At 42.0% G+C, this 22,788-nt stretch overlaps 1 protein-coding gene across 4 annotated transcripts in view; it reads right to left on the minus strand.

Moving 5' to 3' along the window:
• LOC140453977 (mothers against decapentaplegic homolog 4-like) overlaps positions 1–22,788 on the minus strand; it is a 138,712-nt gene that overhangs the window by 102,810 nt on the left and 13,114 nt on the right. For 2 of the 4 annotated variants that reach the window (XM_072548867.1, XM_072548864.1), the window contains exons 2-3: positions 9,449–9,572; positions 2,027–2,277 (exon numbers count right to left, since the gene is read on the minus strand). In XM_072548867.1, coding sequence (XP_072404968.1) covers positions 2,027–2,263 — 237 coding nt within the window. In that variant the 5' untranslated portion in view covers positions 2,264–2,277; positions 9,449–9,572. Of the gene's footprint in view, positions 1–2,026; positions 2,278–9,258; positions 9,328–9,448; positions 9,573–22,788 lie in introns of all 4 variants that reach the window. The other 2 variants (XM_072548866.1, XM_072548865.1) reach the window with 2 other exon arrangements.

Below are 22,788 nucleotides of genomic sequence, written 5' to 3' on the forward strand. Positions count from 1 at the left end.
TTGAAATCACTTCCTTTTGGGCACTGCATTCTAGATCGCCATTCCGATCAACTCACTGAACAAAACTCTGCTTCCTGCTATCACCTTCAGTTCTTTTGCCAATTACCTTAAATCTGTATCCTCAAGTTACTGAAACTCCTGTTACTGTAAACAATTTCTCATTCCATACTCTTATAATTGCTTGCTTGTTCAGAATTTAAGTATTGCTGCATAAAAGACTTTTTGCCAAAGCTCTGCATAATGCACCCATCAGCATCCGTCATGACAACACCTCTTCTGGAAGCCACCTGCCAACAAATCAGTACTCTTCTCTCACAGTACAAAACGTTCATACTTGACTTTGATATTTCTTGTTAAAAGTCCTGATGAGTGCAAAATGAAAAACTTCTTTTACTTACTGCATTAAACCCACTATTTTGAACACTTACAGCTAATCGCTCTTAACATCTGTGTGTAACTGAGAATAACTCCAGTTCCTTTTATCATTTGACATTCATAAAACTTCTAATAAACTTCTGCATCAAATCAAAAGCCTTGTAATTGCCCCAGAACTGGAGTACCTTGAACTGGTCATTTGCAATCCAAGCAATATTAAGAAAAGGACCAATCTTTGTTTCTGTACTCCTTATAAGCATTTTTTGAAAAAATAGAGTTGGAAAGTTAAGGTGTGAACTGAGCAAAGTACTGGTCTCTGAAAGCAATTTAAAACATTTAGTCATGGAGTCTTAAGAGGCCTTGTGAGAAAGCCAGTTCTGTACAGGCACTGGTTGCATAAGAACAGATCCTTCTAGCTCTTGTCCAGCCAATTACCAAGCAAATCTCAAGGGAAGTGGTGGGTAAAGAATCCTGAAGTAAAGACCTTGAAGTAACAGCAAAACAACTCTCAGGTTTACACCAGCCAAGAAAAGAAGCATTATGACCACAGCCTGTGCTATTGTGACGTGATGACAGATATATTTTTGCAGCAATCCAGCTTTCATGAGAACTATTTTTTATGCTGTGATTCAATGTGTTTTAATAATTTTAATAACCTAAGTTGGAACTTTAAAAATAACCATTTCCCACCAATATTCAAAGTGACTTGTCACAAATAACTGTGTACTTCACGAACGAAGAACTTATTACACAGCCAAGACTGGAAGGCCAATTATAAAAGTATTGTAATTTCCAGTGCCTCTCAGACACTCCCTACTCCAGTCAGAAAGTAAGATATCGGGGCAAAGGATGCAGCAAAATCAGCAACAGAATTTATGAGAAGAGAAGGGGTGATATAACTACAAAATGTGGCTTCATGTACTTTCCCTAGGAACAGTCAGCTTATGCAAGATAGAGAGAAGTAGTCAATGTGGGAGACAAAAAGATAGAATATAAGATTGCATGAGGATTTGATAGAAGCTTTTTGTTCATGGGATCAACATATTTTTGGAAATGTGAGCATTCACTGGCCATTCTTAACTGCCATTAAGAAGGTAGCAGTGAACCACAGTCAAGTTCCCAATGAAAAGACATGTTGCACCTCTTAAATCTGCACTGAGCTTTACTGGAATACTTCAAGAGCCAGAGAGCAGAGACGTGAGCATTGGGGCATACTGCAGAATTTAAATGACAGATGACTAGAACGTCTAAGACATGGAGGTGTCTCCATATGGCCTCTTCAACATAGAGGACATCATCTCAGGAGCAGTGACTACAATATATAAAATAGAATTAATCGCTGTTTCAATTTTCAGAAATGTTTGGGGCCTTTGTGAGAAGGAAAGGAAGGGTGTTCTATCTTATGTGCTTCCATGGAAAGCTCATTTGGGAAGCAGAGGGGATGTCGATGGTGACTGAGGGGCAGAACATTTTACCTATGCCCAAACATATTTAGTAATATCAGTTAATAACTGATCATACGTCACATAGTTCCTGTACAACCTAGAATAGCTGCTGTAAAGCCACTACCCTTTAAAAACTACATCTATGAAGCAGAAGTATTTTACATGAACAGTGCTACTATAAAATCTACACTTCACATTTTACTTACTTGTAGTCGTCCATCTAGGGTCCGCTGGATTGTAACGCACTTGCTGGGATGTGCTCCATTGGTTGTAATAGCTGTAATCAATGAATCCAACTCATCCTTCTTTTCTTTGAGCTTTTTCACTAAACTCTCAATGGCACGTTTAGCAAAGGTCTCATTCTCCCCACCTTGTCGATGGCACATCAGACTGTGCACGATGCTCAGGCATGCATCATTGCTGGTGGGAGGGTTCAAAGACATAGTGCAGCTTGCTTCTACAGGAAGCCAGAAAACAAATGATGTTTAGAGAAGGTTCAAGTAAAAAGTTACACCCCTGAGTAAAATTAGTTAGATACAAATAAACTTGACTCAGTTATATTCTTGCCTTGAATCAGAAAGTTACAAATTCACACAATTATATAACACCTTTAATAAAGAAAAACATCTCATGCAACCTCAAAGGATTGAAAACCAGTCAAAAACAATCGAGACTGAATAAAAGGAGACAGTAGGATGTGTCTAAACGTTCAATCACTTGAGAATGCAACTTTAAGAAAGTTCTAGAATTTGCATATGAAAGAACTGAAACCAACATGCCCATTATAAGAGATGAGAGACTTAACAAACAATCCAGGTCTTTTTCAATATATAATTTCAGTTACATCACATTGTAAACTTTTGCTATAAATTCTGTGCCCGACAATCTTATACTCTACAACCACCTGATGAGGCAGTGCTCCGAAAGCTAGTACTTCCAAATAAACCTGTTGGATAGCCAGGTGTTGTGTGATTTTGAACTTTGTACCCCCCAGTCCAACGCCAGCATCTCCAAATCTAAAAGGTTAATCAATGAAGCTGGTTTAAGAGGGCTCTTTAAAAGATGAGGTTTAAAAGGTTTGTAGATGGGATTGCTGAGCCCAGACAGCCACGAATAGTGGAGTCATGGAAGTCTACAAAAGCCCATAGCTGGCCAAAACTGGAGTAGCGTGGATATTTTGGAATGTTACAGAGTTGGATGAGACCGCAAAGAAAGAGTGACAAAGAGGGCAGAATAATCTGAAAACAATGAAATGTTTAATAAATCAAGACACTGTCAGACTGAGGGCAAACATAGTCAACAGACAATAGATGCAGGAGTAGGCCATTCTGCCCTTCGAGCCTGCACCACCTTTCAATATGATCATGGCTAATCATCCTCAATCAGTATCCTGTTCCTGCCTTATCTCCATAACCCTTGATTCCCCTATCCAACTCTTTCTTAAACGAATGCAGAGAATGTGCCTCCACTGCCTTCTGGGGCAGAGCATTCCACACACCCACCACTCTCTGGGTGAAGAAATTTCTCCTCATCTCTTTCCTAAATGGCCTACCCCTTATTTTTAAACTGTGTCCTCTGGTTCAGGACTCACCCATCAGCGGAAACGTGTTTCCTGCCTCCAAATTGTCCAATCCTTTAATAATCTTATACGTCTCAATCAGATCCCCTCTCAATCTTCTAAACTCAAGGGCATACAAGCCCAGTCGCTCCAATCTTTCAACGTAAGATAGTCCCGCCATTCCAGGAATTGACCTCGTGAACCTACGCTGCACTCCCTCAATAACCAGAATGTCTTTCCTTAAATTTGGAGACCAGAACTGCACACAGTATCCCAGGTACAGTCTCACTAGGGCCCTGTACAGCTGCAGAAGAACCTCTTTGCTCCTATACTCAATCCCTCTTGTTATGAAGGCCAGCATGCTATTATCTTTCTTCACTACCTGTTGTGTCTGCATGCTTGCCTTCATTGACTGGTATACAAGAACACCCAGATCTCTAACCTGACTCCATTTAGGTAGTAATCTACCTTCCTGTTCTTGCCAAAGTGGATAACCATACATTTATCCACATTAAACTGCATCTACTGTGCATCTGTCCACTCACCTAACCTGTCCAGGTCACCCTGTAATCTCCTAACATCCTCCTCACATTTCACCCTACCACCCAGCTTTGTATCATCAGCACATTTGCTAATTAATACCATCTTCTATATCATTAATATATATTGTAAAAAGCTGCGGTCCCAGCACTGATCCCTGCGGTACCCCACTAGTCACCGCCTGCCATTCCAAAAGGGAGCCGTTTATCACTACTCTTTGTTTCCTGTCAGCCAACCAATTTTCAATCCAAGTCAGTACTTTGCCCCCAATACCATGCGCCCTAATTTTGCTCACTAACCTCCTATGTGGGACTTTATCAAAGGCTTTCTGAAAGTCCAGGTACACTACACCCACTGGATCTTCCTTGTCCATCTTCAGAGTTACATCCTCAAAAAATTCCAGAAGATTAGTCAAGCATGATTTCCCCTTCATAAATCCATGCTGACTCTGACCTATCCTGTGCCTGCTATCCAGATGTGTCGTAATTTCATCCTTTATAATAGACTCCAGCATCTTTCCCACCACTGAGGTCAGACTAACTGGTCTATAATTTCCTGTTTTCTCTCTCCCATCTTTCTCAAAAGATGGTACAACATTAGCCACCCTCCAATCCGCAGGAACTGATCCCGAATCTATCGGACTCTGGAAAATAATCACTAACGCATCCACGATTTCTAGAGCCACCTCCTACAGTACCCTGGGATGTAGACCATCAGGCCTGGGGACTTATCAACCTTCAGACCTAACAGTCTCTCCAACACCAATTCCAGGAAAATATAAATTCCCTTCAGTTCAGGTCCTTCAGCCAGTGTTACCTCAGGGAGATTGCTTGTGTCTTCCCCAGTGAACAAAGATCTGAAGTACCAATTCAACTCTTCTGCCATTTCTTTGTTCCCCGTAATATATTCCCCTGTTTCTGTCTTCAATGGCCCAATTTGGGTCTTAACCATTATTTTCCCTTTCACATACCTAAAAAAGCTTTTACTATCCTCCTTTATATTTTTGGCCAGTTTACCTTCGTCCCTCATTTTTTCTCTGCATATTTCCTTCTTAGTAATCCACTGTTGTTCTTTAAAAGCTTCCCAGTCCTCTGCTTTCCCACTGATCTTTGCTATGTTATACTCTTGCTCTTTTGACTTTATACGTTTCTTAACTTCCCTCGTCAGCCACAGTCACCCCTGCTTCCTCATAGGATCTTTCTTCCTTTTTGGAATGAACTGATCCTGCATCTTCTGCATTATACACAGAAATATCTGCCACCGTTCCTCCACTGTCATCCCTGCTAAGGTATTGCACCACTGAACTTTGGCCAGCTCCTCCCTCATAGCTCCATAGTTCCCTTTATTCAACTGAAATACTGCATTGTCACTACCGATTGTACCCTCTCCCTTCCAAATTGCAGATTGAAGCTTATTGTATTATGGTCACTACCGCCTAAAGGCTCCTTCACTTTGAGGTCCCTGATCAATTCTGATTCATTGCACAATACCAGATCCAGAATTGCCTTTTCCCTGGTAGGCTCCAGCACCAGCTGTTCTAAGAGTCCATCTCGGAGGCAGTCCAGAAAGTCTCTTTCTTGAGGTCCAATACCATCCTGATTCTCCCAGTCTACCTGCATGTTGAAATCCCGCATAACCACTGTAGTAACATCTTTGTGACAGGCCAATTTCAGCTCCTTATTCAACTTACATCCATACTGCTGTTTGGGGGCCTGTAGATAACTCCCAAGAGGGTCTTTCTACTCTTAGAATTTCTCAGCTCTATCCATACTGACTCTACATCCCCTGATTCTAGGTCCAATTAGCACAGACGTAATGAACAAATAAGTTGCAAATTAGCAAATGGGCAGCAGAGTTTTCGATCAGTTCGTCAATGGAAAATGGAAGTTTTCCAGTCAAGCAGTGTCTTGGGATAGCAGAGTATGGATAAGATATTCAGTGGCAGATGGCCTGGGGCAGATTGTGAAGATAGGTAAGTTAAGAAGATGGTCTTGACAATACAGGGAAATGGAGCAAAAATTTAGCACATTTTCAGACAGAGTTCTAATATTGTGAATCATCTAGATCAGAGACAACTGCCAGGTAGAGGAATGGAATTGATGTCTACAGAACACAAGACAGTGGCTTTGATCTTCTCGGTATTTAATTAGAACACATTTCATTTTGTCCAATAGTGGATGCTGGACAAGCAGCCCAAAAAGACGGACAATGACAAGTTTAAGAGACCAGGGATTTTATTACAGCTGGATTGCATCAATATACCTGTGCATGGTATGTTTTCAGATGGTGTCAACTTGGACAACATGATAAATTAGTTTGGGGGAGGGTCTCAAAGAATGGTTCCTTCGAGGACACCAGAAGCATAGGTGCAGAACTGATAAGTGAGCCATTGCAGGAAATTCTCTTGCTACAACTGGGAAGATCAACTGTGATCAAAACGGCAAAGTCATGACTGGTTACAGCTGGTACAGTGCTGCAGCAAGAGCAGAAATCCGGCTGGAAAGGTTCAAACATAGAACTGCAGACAGATAGACATGGGGAATAGAGAGTTAGAGGTTTATAGTACAGAAAAGGTCCACTGGGTCTGGGACGAAACAACACATCCAAAAACTTGGGTGAAGAAGGATACATAGTGGACAGTAGAAGGGTGACTAAGTGTTGGGCAGCCAGGTGGACTACCAGAAGACTTTCTGGCTTTGTCCTACGCCAATCAGAATGAAGACGTTCCTTGCTAAGTGCCTGGATAAGTGAAAAGTCTGCAAACTGTTGCATCATGCATATCAGACTTCAGCTGTTCATTCTTAGCTTTTCTCCTCCACTATCTAGAGCAAGAAGCTTGCTATCAGCATAAGAAAAGCTAAAAATTAATCATAACATTTAACTTCAACTTTTACTTTCTAATATTATCAACCAATTTATCTCAAACTACACTTTTGTGCAAACTGCTGAATAATCCTCATTAATGGAAAATCTCTTTCACTTCACAGTATCTGTAAATTCATGGGAAAAAGTCAGGCTACTGAAAAACAGCATCTTCCCACGTGAATATGATTTGGTGCATGCATACATACACAAAGGACATAAAACAAAAGGAGAGGAGACACCATTTGGTACATGAAACTCACCCCAAAAAGCCAGAACAAAGCCATGTACACTGCAACTTGCCTTCTAACTACCCCATTCATGAGAGGAAAAACAAAAAGGTACATTTTGAAGAAATTCCTCCAACTCTCTGAACCAATCTTGGAGCCTGAAGTAACCTAGGAAGTCTCCTATCTGCAACTCAACTACAAATTTCCTTTGAACAGGAAATGTCTGCCTTTGTTTGGAAGGGCAAAAGGGAATCTGCACTCATTTTATCTTGGTGGGTAACAGCTATGGGGGCCCACACTGACACTGGCCTTTACCAAGACTCATGTCGTCATTTTTTTTGACTGGCACAAACTTGATGGGCTGAATGGCCCTCTTCTGTCCTGTGAACACCTGTCTTTCATATCTGCGCCCATCTAAATTCCAAACCCAAGCTTTTCCTATTTCAGTGGTCAGGCCAAAGGCTCTGGAATTCCCTCCCTAGCCAACTCAGTCTCTCTCTTTCTGACCAATCTTTCAGTTAGCTGATTAATATTGCCTTATATGGCTCTGTATTACTGTGTTCTAGAATACATATATAAACTGCAGAAGCTTTGTAAGTTTAAGACCACAATACAAATATAATGTTGCTGTCTGACCCAGGAAATCTAATAGACAAGAATACAGTCATTTTTAAAGTATTTTTAAATAGTTAGAAGCATTAAGCATTAGAAAACCAAAGGACTGATGAAAACCAAAGGAAGTAACAGAAACAAAACTGAACATTGCCTTTTCAGCATGTTGTGTGACTGTCAGCACACTTCAGCTATATACTGTATCTGGCTCTTCCAAGTTGGTAAGAGTCAGTCACCACCCCAATTTACGCTCTCATTGAAACTAATTACATAGATTGTCAGTGCCACTCCTCGTTGCCTTGTTTGAATACTGACTTAAATGGGATCATCTGCTAATTATAGTTCATTAGAATACATACCAGACAAAACAACGGAAAAAATTGGAGGAATGACGTTTTAAAGAATAGATGCTTTGCCAAAGAATTTTATGCTTCAATCAGACTTATGCTAACCACATGCTCCAGTTTAAGAAATGACTTAAAGCAATGTTTGTTCTTTATCTCATTAATCATTTATTTTGTAGCCAATTTCCTCAAAAAAAGCTTCAGCTTACAACTACTGATCTATAAACATCAACATTCATAAATTGTCTCCACTAAACAGTGCAGAAATTTAGTGAGTGAACAACCCAAATCCACAGGCCCAGAAAACAAGTTCCATCAAAAACTCTAAAATCCCTCCATAACAGAGTACGTCTAGCCTGCAAAAGAGGAGTAATAATCCACAGGAATAGTAACCTTTAAAGTAGGAAAGGGAGGCAACAAAAATCCAGTGAGGGCTCTAGCTTTGGCTCGCCTTGGACAGTAATTTTTTTAACCCAAATAAATTTTTCCCTGTTCCATAGTTTTGGACTAAACAAACAGAGCTACATTACCCGGGTGGATCAATTGTAGGCTTGGCACAGGTTGAAAATGTGACCTACAGGCCACAATGGGTCAGGCCAATAAATACATTTCGAGAAGAAAAAAATTACTCCATTTGGAAAAAATAATGACTACGTTTCTACAGCAAAGCTGTACATTGTCATTTCAGGTAAAATTTCAAAGGAGTCATTCATCCTATGATATCTGCGCTAGCCCCTCGAAAGTGTCCAATGTCAGCCCACACCCCAGCTTTTCCCCAGTAGTCCACAAATGAGTTTTGTTCAAATACAAATCCAATTGCCTATTCAAAGTCTTTCTGAGTTCTCATAATTCTCATTCCCTTTCAGGGAACATAGTCCAAGTCACAAAACATCTGCCTGAAGGAAGTCTGAGTTTTCCCTCTTGCTGACTTGCCATTGCTCAGGTGGTAGTACATTCAACCCAATCAGAAAGTTGACAATTCAAGTAACACTCCAGACCATCTGTAAATAAATCAAGGCTGACAATCCAGTGTAATGCCGACAGTGTCACACTGACAGAGGTGCTTGATACTGAACTAAGACCTTGTACATCTTCCCAGGTGGATGTAAAGGATCCCACATCAATGTCTTGAAGAGCAAGTGAGTCATTTTCAGTCTCCTGATCAATATCTCTAAATCTGCATCATGAAATGGTTAATACAAACATATGAACTAGAATAACAAAGTTAATCAGCCAACTGAGCTGCTTGGAGATATTTTCTAAACCACTTGTTTACAGGTATTATTCTGTACCTCTGGAACAGGTGGGACTTGAACTCTGACCTCCTGGTTCAGAGGGATGGACATTTGCCTTGGTACAAACTATGGACAAAAGAGCAGAATTCCAGAAATTATGTGAGAGTGACGGCCCTTGACATCAATGTTACATTCAACATCAATGGGTATCGGGGGCAAGATCTGCACTGGTTGAAGTCATACCTACCACATAGGTAGATGGTTGTTGTTATTGGAGATCTGTCATCTCAGCTCCAGGATATCTCTGCAGGAGTTCCTCAGGGGAGTGCCCTAGGCCCAACCATCTTCAGCTGCTTCATCAATGACCTTCCCTACATCATAAGGTGAGAAGTTTGAAAGTTTGCCAATGATTGCACCATGTTCAGCACTGTTCACGATTCCTCAGACACCAAAGCAATCCACATTCAAATGCAACAAGGTCCGGACAATATTTAGATTTGGGCTGACAAGTGGCAAGTAACATTCCCACCATACAATGTCAGGCTATGACCATCACCAATAAGAGACAATCTAACAACTGCCCCTGAACATTCAATGGTGTTACCATCACTGAATTCTCCCCCCTTGCAGCAGTTCAAGAAGACAAGCAGGAGGCTGGAAGAACATAGCAAGCCAGACACCACCAGGAGGTGGAGAAGTCAATGTTTTGGGGATGCCCACTTTGAAGCAGTTCAAGAAGGCAGCATACCATCATCTTCTCAAGGGCAACTAGGGACAGGCAATAAATGCTGGCCAGTCATTGACGCCCACAAACAAATAATAAGAAAAACTACTGCTGCACCTGAAGAGCTCTCTGGCCTGCTCTGTCATTCTACAACATCAGTGATGGTCTGATTGTGATCTTAACTCCACACTTACACATTTTCCCGACAAGGATATTATTAGCTGGAGAGGGTTCAGAAGAGATGTACCAGGATGTTGCCAGGTATAGAGATTCATAGAGATGTAAAGCTTGGAAACAGGCCCTAAACCTATGTTCTCTGGTTCTGGACTCCCCAACCCCAGGAAAAAGACTTTGCCTATTTATTCTATCCATGCCCCTCATAATTTTGTGAACCTCTATAAGGTCTCCCCTCAGCATCCGATGCTCCAGGGAAAACAGCCCCAGCCTGTTCAACATCTCCTGACTGCTCAAATCCTCCAACCCTGGCAACATCCTTGTAAGTCTTTTCTGAACCCATTCAAGTTTCACAACATCTCTCCAATAAGAAAGAGACCAGAATTGCACGCAACATTCCAACAGTGGCCTAACCAATGTCCTGTACAGCCGCAACATGACCTCCCAACTCCTGTACTCAATACTCTGACCAATAAAAGAAACATACCAAATGCCTTCTTCACTATCCTATCTACCTGCAACTCCACTTTAAAGGAGCTATGAACCTGCACTCCAAGGTCTCTTTGTTCAGCAACACCCCTTAGGACCTTACATTAAGTGTATAAGTCCTGCTAAAATTTGCTTTCCCAAAATGCAGCACCTCGCATTTATCTGAATTAAACTCCATCTGCCACTTCTCAGCCCATTGGCCCATCTGGTCAAGATCCTGTTGTAATCAGAAGTAACCCTCTTCGCTGTCCACTACACCTCCAATTTTGGTGTCATCTGCAAACTTACTAACTGTACCTCTTACGCTCGCATCCAAATCATTTATGTAAATAACAAAAAGTAGAGGACCCAGCATCAATCCTTGTGGCACTCCACTGGTCACAGGCCTCCAGTCCGAAAAACAACCCTCCAACATCACCCTATGTCTTCTACCTTTGAGTCAGTTCTGTATTCACATGGCTAGTTCTCCCTGTATTCTATGTGATCTAACCTTGCTAATCAGTCACCCAAGGGGAACCTTGTCGAACGTCTTACTGAAGTCTATATAGATCACATCTACCACTCTGCCCTCATCAATCCTCTTTGTTACTTCTTCAAAAAACTCAATCAAGTTTGTGAGACATGATTTCCCATGAAGAAAGCCATGTTGACTATCCCTAATCAGTCCTTGCCTTTCCAAATACATGTACATCCTGTCCCTCAGGATTCCCTTCCAACAACTTGCTCACCACTGACGTCAGGCTCACTGGTCTATAGTTCTTTGGCTTGTCCTTACCACCCTTCTTAAAAAGTGGCACCACGTTAGCCAACCTCCAGTCTTCTGGCATCTTACTTGTGACGATTGATGATACAAATATCTCAGCAAGAGGCCCAGCAATTACTTCCCCAGCTTCCCACAGAGTTCAAGGGCACACCATATCAGATCCTGGGGATTTATGCGTTTCAAGACATCCAGCACTTCGTCCTCTGTAATCTGCACATTTTGCAAGATGTCTATATCTTCCATATCCTCTTCCACAGTAAATACTGATGCAAAATATTCATTTCGTATCTCCCCCATTTTCTGCAACTCTATACAAAGGCCGCCTTTCTGATCTTTGAGGAGCCCTATTCTCTCCCTAGTTATCCTTTTGTCCTTAATGTATTTGTAAAAACCCTTTGGATTCTCCTTAATTCTATTTGCCAAAGCTATCTCATGTCCCCTTTTTGCCCTCCTGATTTCCCTCTTAAATATACTCCTACTTCCTTTATACTCTTCTCACTCGATCTATCCTGTCTATACCTGACGAACGCTTCCTTCTTTTTCTTAATCAAACCCTCAATTTCTTTCATCATTCCCTATATCTACCGGCCTTTCCTTTTACCCTGACAGGAATATACTTTCTCTGGATTCTTGTTACCTCATTTCTGAAGGCTTCCCATTTTCCAGCTGTTCCTTTACCTGCGAACATCTGCCTCCAATCAATTTTTGAACGTTCTTGCCTAATACCGTCAAAATTGGCCTTTCTCCAATTTAGAACTTCAACTTTTAGATCTGGTCTATCCTTTTCCATCACTGTTTCAAATCTAACGGAATTATGGTCGCTGGCCCCAAAGCGCTCCCCAACTGTCACCTCATTATTTCCTTCCTTATTTCCTAAGAGTAGGTCAAGTTTTGCACCTTCTCTAGTAGGTACATCCACATACTGAATCAGAAAATTGTCTTGTATCAAATTCCTCGCCATCTAAACCTTTAACACTGTGGTAGTTCCAGTCGATGTTTGGAAAGTTAAAATCCCCTACCAGAACCATCCTATTATTCTTATTGAGATCTCCTTACAAGTTTGTTTCTCAATTTCCCTCTGACTATTAGGGGGTTGGTCTATAATACAATCCCAATAAGGTGATTATCTGTTTCTTATTTTTCAGTTCCACCCAAATAACTCCCCGGCATGTACTTCCAGGAATATCCTCCCTCAGCACAGTTGTAATGCTATCCTTTATCAAAAATGCCACTCCCCCTCCTCTCTTGCCTCCCTTTCCATCCTTCCCGTAGTATTTGTATCCTGGAACATTAAGCTGTCAGTCCGGCCCAACCCAGAGCCATGTTTCTTTAATTGCTATGATATCCCCGTCCCATGTCCCTAACCATGCCCTGAATTGATCTGCCTTCCCTGTAATTGCCCCTTGCATTGAAATACATACAGTTTAATTTATTAGTCCTACCTCGCCCCTGCTTGCCCTGACTGTTTGACTCACTTCTGTTCTCAACTAATCCTCCTGAGCAGCTCTAGCAAATCTCCCAGCCAGTATATTAGTCCCCTTCCAATTTAGATGCAATCTGTCCTTCTTGCACAGGTCACTTCTACCCCAAAAGAGATTCCAATGATCCAAAAATGTGAGGCTTGAGTTATAAAGGGAGGCTGGGACTAGTTTCAATGGAACATAGGAGATTAAGAAGTGAATTTAGAGAAGTTTGTAAAATAATGAGGGGAATATATAGAGTTAATGGTAGTTATCCTTTCCTAAGATGGGGCACATTTTTTTAGGTAAGGAGAAAGACTTAAAAAATACATGAGTAGCAATTTTTTTTATACAGAGGGTGGTTCACACAGAACATAGAACAATACAGCACAGAACAGGCCCTTCAGTCCACGATGTTGTGCCGAACATTTGTCCTAGTTTAAGCACCCATCCATGTACCTATCCAATTGCCGCTTAAAGGTCGCCAATGATTCTGACTCTGCCAATCCCACAGGCAGCGCATTCCATGCCCCCCACCACTCTCTGGGTAAAGAACCTACCCCCGACATCCCCCCTATACCTTCCACCCTTCACCTTAAATTTATGTCCCCTTGTAACACTCTGTTGTACCCGGGGAAAAAGTTCTGATATCTAATCTATCTATTCCTCTGATCATCTTATAAACCTCTATCAAGTCACCCCTCATCCTTTGCCATTCCAATGAGAAAAGGCCGAGCACTCTCAACCTATCCTCGTACGACCTATTCTCCATTCCAGGCAACATCCTGGTAAATCTTCTCTGCACCCTCTCCAAAGCTTCCACATCTTTCCTAAAGTGAGGCGACCAGGACTGCACACAGTACTCCAAATGTTGCCTAACCAAAGTCCTGTACAGCAGCAACATCACTTCACGACTCTTGAATTCAATCCCTCTGCTAATGAACGCTAATATACCATAGGCCTTCTTACAAGCTCTGTCCCCCTGAGTAGCAACTTTCAAACAGCTATGAACATAGACACTAAGATCCCTCTGCTCCTCCACCTTACTAAGAACCCTACCGTTAACCCTGTATTCCGCATTCTTATTTGTCCTTCCAAAATGGACAAGCTCACACTTGACAGGGTTGAACTCCATCTGCCACTCCTCAGCCCAGCTCTGCATCATAACTAAGTCCCTTTGCAGCTGACAACAGCCCTCCTCACTATCCACAACTCCACCAATCTTCGTATCGTCTGCAAATTTACTGACCCACCCTTCGACTCCTTCTTCTAAGTCATTAATAAAAATTACAAACAGCAGAGGACCCAGAACTGATCCCTGCCGAACTCCACTTGTAACTGGGCTCCAGGCTGAATATTTACCATCTACCACCACTCTCTGACTTCGACCGGTTAGCCAGTTTTCTATCCAACTGGCCAAATTTCCCTCTATCCCATGCCTCCTGACTTTCCGCATAAGCCTACCATGGGGAACCTTATCAAATGCCTTACTAAAATCCACGTACACTACATCCACTGCTCTACCCTCATCCACATGCTTGGTCACCTCCTCAAAAAACTCAATAAGACTTGTAAGGCAAGACCTACCCTTCACAAATCCGTGCTGGCTGTCCCTAATCAAGCAGTGTCTTTCCAGATACTCATAAATCCTATCCCTCAGTACCCTTTCCATTACTTTACCTACCACCAAAGTAAGACTAACTGGCCTGTAATTCCCAGGGTTATCCCTATTCCCTTTTTTGAACAGGGGCACAACATTTGCCACTCTCCAGTCCCCTGGTACCACCCCCGTTGACAGTGAAGACGAAAAGATCATTGCCAACGGTTCTGCAATTTCCTCTCTTGCTTCCCACATAATCCTAGGATATATCCCGTCAGGCCCGGGGGACTTGTCTATCCTCAAGTTGTTCAAAATGTCATGTGGAACGAATTTCCTGAGGAAATGGTGGATGCAGGTACAATTACAACGTTGAAAAGACATTTGGATTAAGTACATGAAAAGGAAAGGGTAGTGGGATATGGGCCAGCAGCAGGCAGGTCAGACTAGATTAGTTTGGGATTATGTTTGGCATGAACTAGTTGGATCGAAGGGTCTGTTTCTATGCTGTACAAGTCTGACTCAATGATAATCATCAACTCACTTCTTAGTCAACAATCCATCTAGCTCTGCTGTAAAAATGCTCAATGACCATACTCTGTTGAGAAGAGTATCCCAAAAACTAATCAGCAGCTCAGAGAAGAAAGTTTCTCCTTATTCTTAAATTGTGTTCCCTAATCTAGTCTTGCCCTAATGGGGAAACATCTCTTCAGTATTCACTCCAAGATCCTGTCTCATTCTTCTAAGGTCCAGTGGATGTAGACCCAAGCTAATCAACCTTTCCTCATAAGATAATTCCTGCCATTCCAAATTTCAGCTGAGTGAATCTTCTCTGAACAGCATCTAATGGACTTATATTTTAAGGAAGATCATCAAAACTGAACACAGAATCCCACATGTGGTCTCATTAATAGAACATAGAAAAGTACAGCACAGAACAGGGCCTTCGGTCCACAATGTTGTGCTGAGGATTAACACTAATGTAAAATAAAATAACCTAACCTAGGCACCCCTCAATTCAATGCAGTCCATGTGCATGTCCAGCAGTCGCTTAAATGTCTGTAATGAATCTGCTTCCACCACCACCACTGGCAACGCATTCCATGCATTCACAATTCTCTGCGTAAAGAAATGGTCTGCATAATGGCCCATATAAATACAGCAAAACAACTCTCCTTTTATATTCCATTTTATGATGGTCATCATAAACACTTTTTGAGAACTTGCTGTATGCAAACTAACTGTTGGGGTTCCAACATAACAATCATCTAGTTTCAGAATTACCTGTAATTAATTTGCTGTAAAACATTTTGCCCAGCGGTGTCAAAAAGTGTTGTAGAAGTGGAAGTCTTTCAAAACTCTTCAGAAGTAAATCAATGAATTGTGGCACCACCACAGCTGCGACATAAACTATCAACCAATGTGCCAGAATATCACAACAGGCTCCCACCAGAAAACTCTGTACAGTAAGATTTGTTCAGCAACATTTTACATTTGCAACCTTACTAACAGACATGTCAGTTACAAAACACACTGTTCACTTGTATGACATAGCTAAAATCCAGTTAAAACTGCTGATCCAAAAAGGCCTTGCTTTTCAAATGTAAAGAGAGTTAAGGTTTGAACTTCCTGTGCAGTTCCTATGGGCAACATTCCAAAGTAAAACTCTAGACAGATAAATCTGAATTTTCTTTTCAAGAAGTAAAGATTCAGAATTGTGGAAGGGCTGAAGGGGCACAGGTATAAAAAAGCAAAGGGGACGTGGGTCTTTGTTTTAAGGGGGTCAGAATATAATGTGGAGGAAGTAATATTTCAGTTGTACACAGGATCCCACTTCAGGATCTGCAATCTTGGTAGTATATCTCAGGAAAGAAATTGCTGGCCTTGAACAGAGCTTCACAAGAATTGGTCGGTTGCTTCAAGTGTCAAGCTATGCCAGCAAGTTGCTCAAATTGATAAACAATTAGGTGTATTTGTGTAGTTGAATTGTAATCTATTAAAATATTTAAAATAGTAGAGATTCTCAAGGGTGATACTTATTTGGCTGGTGGAGGAAATCAAGTCTACGAGTTAGAATATTAACATTAATGCTGGGTTATTCAGGAGGAAAACTGTAAAGCACATTTCCCAAATAAGGGCAGATGCAATCTGACACTAACCCCAAGAACAGCTGAGTGATCTGACTAAAAGAAGTGTTGAAGGAGAAGACTAACAGATTTTATGGGAGATAAATGTATCAAGGGATATAAGCAAAGTGAGAAAATGGAATGGAGATCCAGTTCCAACCACGATCCAAATGAAGGACGATACATTCAAAGTGTTGAGTAGTCTCCTTAAAATTGAGGTGCATCGATTAGGGAGATAGGAAAAGACTGCCCTATCCCAAGCGGGCACAGCTTTGAGGTGAAGAGACAGGAGGAAAACGTTTTCACCCAGCGGGTGGTGACAACCTGGAACTCACTTCCTGTAAGGGAGGAATGATCGAGGCAAAATTCTTCATGTCATTAAAACAAAATATAGATCTAAACTTGTGATGCCAAGGGCTATTATAAAAGGCTGTTCACCAAGTGCTGGAAAAGGGGCAAATGAAGACTTAGCTGGTTGTTTTTGACTTTGATTCGTCGAAGGACCTTTTCTGTGCAGTAGACATCTGTGATAGTTTTGTTACTCTGTACTAATGGTATGTTGAATATAAACCCATTGCATCATTGTCAGTATCGCAGGATATAGGAACAGGAGGAGATAACTCAACACTTTGAATGTATCATCCTTCATTTGGGTCATGGATCTCAATCATGTCCCCTCTCTGCTCCATGCAAAATAACTCCAGTCCATCCACACACTTCATAACTAAGACTCTTCTGCCCAAACATTATCCTGGTGAATCTCCTCGGCATCCTCTCCAGTGCAATCACATCATTCCTGATTGATCTGGAAATGCCCAGGAGTAGAAGAACATTCTGCCGACCTTCAGGTAATAGCCCAATTTTTTTAAAAAAGTTTTAAAAACAGAGATGGGGATTATTTTGTAAAAGGTAGATATTGCTGAACATGATGAAATGAAGCAATCCAGACACTAACTTGACATCCTTTTGTCAGTCTTAAGAATTCATTCTGACATTCATCAGAATTAGCCTTACACAAGACAGTATATTAAATTTTTCACATTCTTTTGCTATTCAACAAACAAAACTTGGAAAGAATCAGATTTCATTAGATCATAACCATTTGGTGATTGGAGGAAATCTCAGTGATCAGTGTGAACAGCAGCTGAAATTTCCCAACCAGCGTGTTGACAGTGAACAACAGACTCTCTGTCGTTCAAGGCTTTCTGTTCAAACCATGGATCATGCAAGGCTCCACATTCTTGACATCACAATGAAAACAAATTTAATAGTCCAGAGTTTCTGAAAGGAAGCCAGTCATTGCACAGGCTGGACTGGATTTGCATGAAGTTTTGTCTCCATGGGAAGTGACCAGCAGATCGAAATCACATGGTATCTGGAGCCCTCTGAAAAAGTTGCCAGTTCTGTCTTTCAGTTGGGAGACTTCAGGAGAGTGACTCAAAGGGTCTGTTTCCATGCTGTACATCTCTATGACTCTGACTCGCTTAAGCTTAAGTAGTTACCTCGGAAAGGCTAAAAAAAAGGGAAGCCTTCAAAAATGAGGTAATAAGAGTCCAAGACAGTATGGTCCTATCGGGGTGAAGGGTAAGGCTGACAGGGTGCAGGAAATGCTGAATGACTAGAGAAGTTGATGATTGGGAGATGCCAGTGTTGGACTGGAGTGTACAAAGTTAAAAATCACACAACACCAGGTTATAGTCCAACACTAGCTTTCGGAGCGACGCTCCTTCATCAGGTGATTATCACCTGATGAAGGAGCGTCGCTCCGAAAGCTAGTGTGCTTCCAATTAAACCTACTGGACTATAACCTGGTGTTGTGTGATTTTTAACTAGAGAAATTGAGGTTTTGATCAAGAAGAAGAAGGAAGCGTATTTGAGGTACAGACAACAGAGACTGAGTGAATACCTAGAAGAGTATAAAGGCATTGGGAGTATTCTTAAGAGGGAAATCAGAAGGGCAAAAAGGGGACATGAGGTGGCTTTCACAATTAGGGTTAAGGAATTCTACAAATCCATTAAAGACAAAAGAGTAACTGGGGAGAGATTAGGGTCCCTTAAAGATAAGCAAAACTGCCTGTGTATGGAACCACACAAGAGAGGTTACTAAACGAGTTTTTATACTGTGGAGAGAATATGGCAGATATAGAAAGTGGGGAAATAAATAGCTACACCTTGAAAAATGTCCATATAAATTGATTAATAAAGCATAAACATGGATAATTCCCCCAGACTTGATCAGGTGTACCCTAGAACTCTGTGGGAAGTTAGGGAACTGATTGCTAGGCCCCTTGCTGAGATATTTGTATTGATTGCCACAGGTGACGTGCCAGAAGACTGGAGGTTGGCAATGGTGGTGCTAGTACTTAAGTAAGGTGGCAAGGAAAAGCCAGGGACCATAGACCAGTGAGCCTAACGTTGGTAGTGGGCAGGTTGTTGGAAGGAATCCTGAGGGATAGGGTTTACATGCTTTTGGAAAGAGAAGGACTGATTTGGTGTAGTCAATAGGCTTTGTATGTGGGAAAGCATGTCTCACTAACTTAATCGAGTTTTTTGAAGAGCTAACAAAAAGCATTGATGAAGGCAGAGCGGTGGATGTGATCTATATGGACTTCAGTAAGGCCTTTGTCAAATTGCCTCACAGTTGACTGCTAGTAAAGTTAAGTGCCACAGGGATCAGTGCTGGGTCCATTGCTTTTAGTCATTTACATGTGAACATAGGAGATATAGTTAGCAAATTTGCAGATGACAAGGTGTAGTGGACAATGAAGAAGGCTACCTGAATGCGCAATGGAATCTTGATCAGTCTAACTGGCTGATGAGTGGCAAATGGAGTTTAATTTAGATAATTGCAAGGTGTTGCATTTTGGAAAGGCAAATCAGGGCAGGACATAGACACTTCATGGTAAGGTCCTGGGAATGTTGCTGAACAAAGAGCCATGCAGTGCAGATTCATAGTCCCTTGAAAGTGGAGACACAGGTAGAATCATAGAGTCAAAGAGATGTACAGCATGGAAACAGACCCTTCGGTCCAACCCGTCCATGCTGACCAGATATCCCAACCAATCTAGTCACAACTGCCAGCACCCGGTCCATATCCCTCCAAACCCTTCCTATTCATATACCCATCCAAATGCCTCATAAAACCAGCCTCCACCACTTCCTCTGACAGCTCATTCTATACACATACCACCCTCTGAGTGAAAATGTTACCTCTTAGGTCTCTTTTATATCTTTCCCCTCTCACCCTAAACCTATGCTCTCTGGTTCTGGACTCCCCGACCCCAGGGAAAAGACTTTGCCTATTTATCCTATCCATGCCCGTCATCATTTGTAAACCTCGATAAGGTCACCCCTCAGCATCCAACGCTCCAGGGAAAACAGCCCCAGCCTGTTCAGCCTCTCCCTATAGCTCAAATCCTCCAACCCTGGCAACATCCTTGTAAGTCTTTTCTGAACCCTTTCAAGTTTCACAACATCTTTCCGATAGGAAGGAGACCAAAATTGCATGCAATATTCCAACAGTGGCCTAACCAATGCCCTGTACAGCTGCAACATGACCTCCCAACTCCTGCACTCAATATTCTGACCAATAACGGAAAGCATACCAAACGCCTTCTTCATTAAGCATACCAAACATCACCTTCACTATCCTCACAAGTGAGGTGCCAGAAGATTGGAGGTTGGAACTTCTATCTACCTGCGACTCTACCCCCAGGACCTTACCATTAAGTGTGTAAGTCCTGCTAAGATTTGCTTTCCCAAAATGCAGCACCTCACATTTATCTGAATTAAACTCCATCTGCCACTTCTCAGCCCATTAGCCCATTTGGTCAAGATCCTGTTGTAATCTGAGGTAACCCTGTTTGCTGTCCACTACACCTCCAATTTTGGTGTCATCTGCAAACTTACTAACTGTACCTCTTATGCTCACATCCAAATCATTTATATAAATGACAAAAAAAGTAGACAGCACCAATCCTTGTGGCACTCCAATGGTCACAGGCCTCCAGTCTGAAAAACAACCCTCCACCACCACACTCAGTTTTCTACCTTTGAGCCAGTTCTGTATCCAAATGGCTAGTTCCCCCTATGTTCCATGAGATCTAACCTTGCTAATCAGTCTCCCATGGGAAACCTTGTCAAATGCCTTACTGAACTCCATACTGATCACACCTACCGCTCTGCCCTCATCAATCCTCTTTGTTACTTCTTCAAAAATCAAGTTTGCGAGACATGACTTCCCACGCACAAAGCCATGTTGACTATCCCTTATCAGTATATGCCTTTCCAAATACATGTACATCCTGTCCCTCAGGATTCCCTCCAACAACTTGCCCATCACTGAGGTCAGGTTCACTGGTCTATAGTTCCCTGGCTTGTCCTTACCACCCTTCATAAACAGTGGCACCACGTTTGCCAACCTCCAGTCTTCTGGCATCTCACTTGTGAGGATAGTGAAGGTGATGTTTGGTATGCTTATTGAAGAGTGCTTTGATTAAAGAAGTTGGGAGGTCATGTTGCAGCTGTATAGGGCATTGGTTAGGCCCCTTTTGGAATATTGCATGCAATTCTGGTTTCCCTGCTGTAGGAAGGATGTTGTGAAACTTGAAAGGATTCATAAAAGATTTACAAGGATATTGCTAGGATGAACTACAGGGAGAGGCTAATCAGCTGGGGCTATTTTCCCTGGAGCTTTAGAGGCCGAGGAGTGACCTCACAGAGGTTTATAAAATCATGATTCCAAACCTAGAGGGCATAGGTGAGAGGGAAAGATTTAAAAGGGACTTAAGGGGCAACATTTTTCATGTAGAGATTGGTGTGTGTATGGAATGAGCTACCTGTAGAAGTGGTTGAGGTTGGTACAATTACAATTGTACACCCACCCACCCCACCCCCAGTTGGGAGGGGGGTGGGGGAGAGATGTGTGGGGGGAGGAGGAGGAACGGGACAACAATATGAATAGGAAGGATATAGAGGGATATGATCCAAATGCTGACCAATGGTTCTCGATTTATTTAGGATATCTGGTCAGCTAAGATCCATGAAGTCACAGAATCACACAGTATAGAAAGAGGCCCTTCAGCGAAACCCGCCCATGTATTCCATTCCTCAACTGAATTTGCCCGATTTACCTGCATTTGACCCATAAACTTTTCCTCTCCACATACCCGGGATACGTGTTACAAATTCAACACCAACCTCACTCAAATGGAATCCCCATGAACTCACCACCACTGGACCAAAGACCCAACCAATCTGCCCAAGGCCCTGCCTTGACTGCAGTGGACCTAACACCCATTCCACCTTCCCATGGCCGGTCCTTGCACAGACATAACACCTAGCCCCATGATCTGAACAGCTACCCCACCTTCCCATGACCCTGCATGACTTGACTGCACTGGACCAAAAATCTGACCCACCTTAAAAGACCAAGTTTTACACCTGACCCTTCCCCATGGCACAACCTAAGTGCTCACCCATTTAGCTGCTAACCTGTTGGCCATCTTATAGTTTGCTCTTCTCCAGAAGCTTTTCAAATAGCCAAGAAACCATTACGTCTCAGAATATACAATTAACTTCTCAAAGGGTGTTAGGCAGAGGGGCATGGTTTCCTGGGTTCTTTCATGCTGCTGTATCACTAATATACTCTAATCCAGGCAACATGTTGGTGAATCTCTTTAACACTCTCTCCAAAGTGTCCATATGCTGCCTATGGTGTGACGATGAGAACTACACAAAATATTCCAAATATAGCGTAACTAAAGTTCTATACAGCTGCCACATGACAAAGTCCTAGAGCTATACAGCACGGAAATAAACCCTTCAGTCCACTTCGTCCATGCCGACCAGATTTCTCAAACTAAACTAGCCCCATTTGCCTGCATTTGGCCAATGACCCACTACAGCATGCCATGCTCCTACTTTAACACCTTGCATTGCCCCTTTCAGAGAACTATGGACTTATGCCCCAAAATCACTCCGTATATCAATGCTCCTAAGAGCCCTGCCATTTACTATATACTTTCCTCATACATTTGACCTCCCAAAATGCATCACCTCACCCTTGTCCAGATTAAACTCCAGCTGTCATTTGAAAAATGCCATTAGAAAAATATCCTTTGAAAATCTTGCCTACCTTTAACAACTCCAACAATTTTCGTATCATCTGCAAACTTATAAATCAGATCGATATTTTTATCCAAACCATTTACAAATATTACAAGTTCTGATCCTTATGGAACATCACTAGTCAC

The sequence above is a fragment of the Chiloscyllium punctatum genome, chromosome 28 (genome assembly GCF_047496795.1).
Source record: "Chiloscyllium punctatum isolate Juve2018m chromosome 28, sChiPun1.3, whole genome shotgun sequence".
Taxonomy (NCBI): domain Eukaryota; kingdom Metazoa; phylum Chordata; class Chondrichthyes; order Orectolobiformes; family Hemiscylliidae; genus Chiloscyllium; species Chiloscyllium punctatum.